The sequence below is a fragment of the Impatiens glandulifera genome, chromosome 3 (assembly GCF_907164915.1).
Source record: "Impatiens glandulifera chromosome 3, dImpGla2.1, whole genome shotgun sequence".
Lineage (NCBI taxonomy): Eukaryota > Viridiplantae > Streptophyta > Magnoliopsida > Ericales > Balsaminaceae > Impatiens > Impatiens glandulifera.
In genome coordinates this window covers 55,216,226-55,221,810 of record NC_061864.1, presented here as the reverse complement: position 1 = coordinate 55,221,810, position 5,585 = coordinate 55,216,226, and the positions used below count along the sequence as shown (strand labels likewise).

The following is a 5,585-nucleotide window of genomic DNA, read 5'->3' as shown; positions in this document are numbered from 1 at the left end:
CCCTAGAGTCGCAGCATTGACTTGATTAGAAAGGTCATCCCCTCTTCATCATCAGAATCACCATACCAAGACTGCTCGCTTTCCATAGGAATTCTGAAACTAGGAGTTTGGAAGGGATGAGCTCGACATGTGGTGGTTTGGCGATTTTAGGATTAGGATTTTAGGTAGGAATGTGAGTTGGAACGATTTTAGGATCAGGGTTAGGCTTAAGTTTGTCTACATGAGTAGATCAAACTCCAGTTGTTAGAGTATCCATATGGCTCATCATTACTTTGAACATAGTTTTCATCTCTTACATTTTTGTCTTCATTGCAAGTTTCTTTGGTCTTAGTTCCACATATTTTTTAGCTTTGGTGAATCGACATGTGATTGGATCACGTAGAGGAGGAGGCGTTGTAAAGAAAACACAACGTGTATGCATGAAAGGGTTAGAGGGAAAAAAATGTAATTTTAAAATGGTAACTCAGAATTACCAAGATGCACACATGTCCTAAAATATAAATAAATGCTCAATTTTTGAAATCTGATTTTAGTAATCAAAAAAGTTGTATTAATGTGTGGGGTAAGTTCAAAATCAAAAATAATAAAGTATACACCCCTTATCCTCACATTACATGTGTACTCAGTCGTTTGTACCAGATGTAAGTAAAGGCATTTATGTGAGTTTAAGCATTGATTGTCAGAAAATTGGAAGTTGTAGGCCTTTATTGTTGTTAGTGTATATAATAATATATTATATTGATATATTATTATATTATACAATATAACATATTATATTATTATATTGTCTTTTATACCATTATGGTATATTTAATTATTAATGGGCTTGAGCCTGTATGTATAAGCAATTTAGGGTTCTAGGCTAATTACTCTAAGGATTGTTTGTAAAGGTTGAATATACAACACTTAAGATTTTCAAGACTTTTTTCTTCTATAGCAAATATCTATTTTCCAGAGTTTCACATCTTCATAGTTGTTCTTAGAAAGATCCAATAGTCAAAGTCAACATTTGGTATCAGAGCTAGATTGAAGAACATGTCGTCGACAAGATCAACCAGAGATGCGGCGGCAATGAAGATTGGAAGAGAAGGGAATGTGACGCTCTCCTATCCGTTACTCACGAAGAGTAACTACTCGGTTTGGGCATTGAAGATGCGGGTAAACTTACAAGCACAAGGAGTGTGGGAAGCCGTGATGCTCGAAGATGTCGACGAACAGATGGATAGAATGGCTCTCGCCGCCATCTATCAATCACTCCCTGAGGACGTTCTTCTCATGGTGGCTGAGAAGGATTCTGCTAAGCTAGCGTGGGAGACGCTAAAGACAATGCATGATGGAGTGGAGAGAGTCAAGGAGGCAAAAGTGCAAACCTTGAAGACACAATTTGAGACGATTCAAATGAAGAATGGGGAATCGGTGGACGATTTTGCCATGAAATTGACATCCATTGTGACTGGTATCCGCTCGTTAGGAGAGAAGGTAGAAGAGATCTCTGTCGTCAAGAAGTTCCTTAGAGCCTTACCACAAACATACATGCAGATCGTTACAGCGATCGAGCAATTTGGTAACCTCAAGAATATGACCGTCGAAGAGATTGTCGGTCGTCTCAAAGTCCACGAGGAGAGACTTCGCGGATACGGAGACCAAGAGGAGGAGCATCTATTGCTCACGCATGATGAATGGATGTCACGAATGAAGAAAAACGGAGAAGCCGATTTTTCTTCTAGATCATCGAGTTGTAGCGGCAACGGTGGAGATAACCGAGGTCGTGGCAAAGGGCAAGGGCAAGGTCAAGGGCGAGGTTGTGCAGAAAGCTCACCTCGACAAGAAGGTACCAAGCCCCGCAAAGACAAGAGCACAGTGAAGTGTTACGCTTGTCAAATGTATGGGCACTACGCGTCTAAGTGCCATAACAATAGGTTTGACGGTGAGGCAAACCTCACTAGCTTCTATGATGAGGAGCCAACATTAATGTTTGTTGAGGTAGTGACGAAAGCTTTGCCCGAAGAAGATGATGCAAACCTCGCTAACTTCTATGACGAGGAGCCAATATTAATGTTTGCTGAGGGAGACGAGAAGATAAACCTTGAAGAGTTCATGCAAGAACCGTCCAAGGAGGAACCAGATGTGGTGTTGTTCAGTGAAGAGAAATTCATGGAGAAACTCCCTGTAAGTGGCGATGAGTGTAATCACATCGATGTGTGGTACCTTGACAATGGAGCAAGCAACCATATGAAGGGCCATCGAGAGAAGCTCAATGAGCTCGACGAGAAAATTACCGGAAATGTGAAGTTCAAAGACGGAAACAAGGCGCACAAGTTTCCTAATTCATCTTACGGGGAAATCTATGTGAGTAGAGACTCTATATTCGAGGAAGAGAAGAAGTGGGAGTGGTGCAACAACAATAACAAGCTCGTACAAAATCCCGTGGAGTTCGGAATCCTACGAGATGTCTATGTGGAGGCACCACTAGTAGAGATGGATCCTAATGAATTGTTGTTGCTCACCACCGATGAGCCAACAACATATCACGAGGCGGTAGTCGAAGAGTCGTGGAATGAAGCCATGAACAATGAGCTCGAGTCTATCAGGAAGAATAAGACATGAGAGCTCACCGACTTACCACCCGGTCACAAGACCATCGAGTTAAAGTGGCTTTTCAAGTTGAAAAGAGACAGCGAAGGAAACATCCTCAAGCACAAAGCGAGATTGGTAGCAAAAGGCTATGTGCAGAAGCAAGGCGTTGACGTTGAGGAGACATTTGCACCGGTGGCGAAACTTGACACAGTTAGGTTAATTCTTGTCATCGCAGCTCACCGTGGATGGGAGATTCACCATTTGGATGTCAAATCAGCATTTCTCAATGGTGACATCGAAGAAGAAGTCTATGTTGCCCAACATGAAGGCTTCATCATCAAGAATAAAGAGCACAAGGTGTACAGGTTATACCAGGCTCTCTACGGACTACGTCAAGCACCAAGGGCATGGAACACTTGCCTCAACAAGAGAATTATGAGTCTAGGTTTCATGAAGTGTTCTCAAGATCAGGCTGTGTACACGAGAAACCATGGAGAAGAAGTACTCATCGTTGGCATATACGTCGAAGACTTGATTGTGACAGGATCAAGCATCAAGGGTGTTGAGGTGTTCAAAAACCAGATTATGAAGGAGTTCAAGATGAGTGATCTCAGGCTACTCTCGTACTATCTTGGTATCGAGGTGGACCAGAAGATAGATTTCATCGAGGTGAAACAGGAAACTTATGCGAAGAAGGTGTTGAAACAGTTTGCAATGGAGGATTGTAACTCGAGTAAGTATCCAATGGAAGCAAAGTTGTAGCTCGGAAATGATGGGGAAGGAAGCATAGAGGATCCGAAGGAGTATATGTGTATCATCGAGTGTCTCAGGTACTTGACGCACACTCGACCTGATATCTCCTATGCAGTTGGCATAGTGAGTTGATACATGGGAAAACCTACCACTCTACACCAATAGGCAGTAAAACACATTCTTCGTTACGTGAAGGGAACGACGAATTATGGGATTCAGTTAAGAAGAGGACGAGAAGTTGAAGAACTCGTTGGTTTTACTGACAGCGACCTAGCCGATGACACAGACGATAGAAAAAGTACTGGAAGGATGGTGTTTTATCTCAACGGGAATCTGATCACGTGGGAATCTCAGAAGCAACGAACTGTTGTTTTATCTTCATGTGAGGTGGAGTTTATGGCAGCTACTGCAGCGTCGTGTCAAGAACTTTGGCTAAGAAACTTGTTGAGCGAGGTGCTCGGATGCGAGCTGAGGCCGGTAACCCTCTATGTTGACAACAAGTCCGCAATAGCATTAATGAAGAACTCGATGTTTCATGGACGTAGCAAACATATCGACACTATGTTCCATTTTATCCATGAATGCGTCGAGAATCGACAGATCGTTGTAGAGTTCGCAAGCACTAGAGAGCAGCGATGCGAAAGTCAAATTTGCAGAGATGCGAGAGCTGCTCGGCGTGAAGAATCTCGAACCAAATCAAGCTTATGGGGGAGATTGTGAGTTTAAGCATTGATTGTCAGAAAATTGAAAGTTGTAGGCCTTTATTGTTGTTAGTGTATATAATAATATATTATATTGATATATTATTATATTATACAATATACAATATTATATTATTATATTGTCTTTTATACCATTATGGTATATTTAATTATTAATGGGCTTGGGCCTGTATGTATAAACAATTTAGGGTTCTAGGCTAATTACTCCTATATAAGGATTGTTTGTAAAGGTTGAATATACAACACTTAAGATTTTCAAGACTTTTTTCTTCTTTAGCAAATATCTATTTTCCAGAGTTTCACATCTTCATAGCTGTTCTTAGAAAGATCCAATAGTCAAAGCCAACAATTTACAATTATTAAAACTACAAAGGAAATATAGGTGGCTCTTCTCTTCGAGTTGCTGCCTTCACTTTTTTCGGTTTCTACTCTCTTTGTTTCCTCCCTTCTTCCACAAGATCAATCCACTCCACTAAGACTTTTATCTTCCGAGAGAACCACCACAAGAAGAGATAGAGTGTGTGTGATTTGTGGTTGATGGGACTATCCATTGATCTGGCTATGCCTCTCCTCGGTATTGACTCATCCCTACCAAATTGTCTGAACAAACATTTAGTATAGTAAGAGGTGATTCGTTCGAGTCCGAATAAAACGATGATGAATGCTCCTCCATCTCCTAGACCATCTCAAATGTTTTTTACTCATAGACCACCACAAGAGGGGATACAAATTGTCGTTTTTCCTTTTTGTACGCCTATAAATCAAAATTTTCTTAAAAAGAAAAACATTTTACTCCAACGGTCAAAGATCTATGCCTTACATTCTTCTTGAATCCCGAAAATAAGGGATGGCCGGGGAACTGAAATTGTAAGCTTGACTCCAGTTTTTTTAAAAATAATTTGACAATTTGCTTTACTAAATCTCTTGACTTATCTACTCTAGAATCTCGTAAAACAAGGTGAGATGACCACTCATTCAAGAGTTGTCTCACCTCGAACTGAGATTGAGATTAGACACCCAGTAATGGATTTAGCAAAGTAAACATAATTGGCTCAATTAAGAGTTGCCAACTAATTTACTCTTTAAAAAATTAGGAATAAAAATAATTTTCAGAAATTCGTTGAGGTATGGGAAAAGGCATCGGTGTAATGGCTCACACGCCTGTCTAAATAGACGGTTTTTACTCCGAAACAATTGGCCTTTTTGAAACGTGAAAAAATACACTTTAGAATGAATCCAAACATAAGCATACTTCTATGTTAATAGCCTACATCTAAGAGACTATGCATGTTTTGTGCCTAAACATGCGTCTACAGTGTAGACATTATTAGACGAGACTAAAAATAAAAGCATTAGACGAAGGGCAAAATATGGTGCAAATCTGCAGCACATGACATTGAGTGATATGCTGATGTCGGTAGGTGCGTGTAGATGATCCTTCAGATAAGTTTGTCTTTGGAGTCGCATTCAACAAATGCCTAAATAGTTGGATATTTTTCATTGTAAACTTTTTTTTAATTTTTTTTTTTTAAA

At 40.1% G+C, this 5,585-nt stretch overlaps 1 protein-coding gene across 1 annotated transcript; it reads left to right on the top strand.

The window, feature by feature from the left end:
* The first annotated feature begins 1,194 nt into the window (after positions 1 to 1,194).
* LOC124930411 lies at positions 1,195 to 3,339 on the top strand. Its single transcript, XM_047470757.1, has 4 exons — positions 1,195 to 1,356; positions 1,699 to 1,831; positions 1,988 to 2,415; positions 2,665 to 3,339. The coding sequence occupies exons 1-4, from the start codon at positions 1,195 to 1,197 to the stop codon at positions 3,337 to 3,339; spliced, it is 1,398 nt and encodes a 465-aa protein (XP_047326713.1).
* Positions 3,340 to 5,585: the final 2,246 nt, after the last annotated feature.

Bases quoted from the DNA above. Each gene is read 5' to 3' on its own strand.
- LOC124930411 (XM_047470757.1), top strand. From the start codon at position 1,195: ATGCTCGAAGATGTCGACGAACAGATGGATAGAATGGCTCTCGCCGCC. The intron at 1,357-1,698 runs GCAAAAGTGCAA...TCACGAATGAAG, and splicing joins GAGTGGAGAGAGTCAAGGAG to AAAAACGGAGAAGCCGATTT. The intron at 2,416-2,664 runs GTACAAAATCCC...TGGCTTTTCAAG, and splicing joins GCAACAACAATAACAAGCTC to TTGAAAAGAGACAGCGAAGG.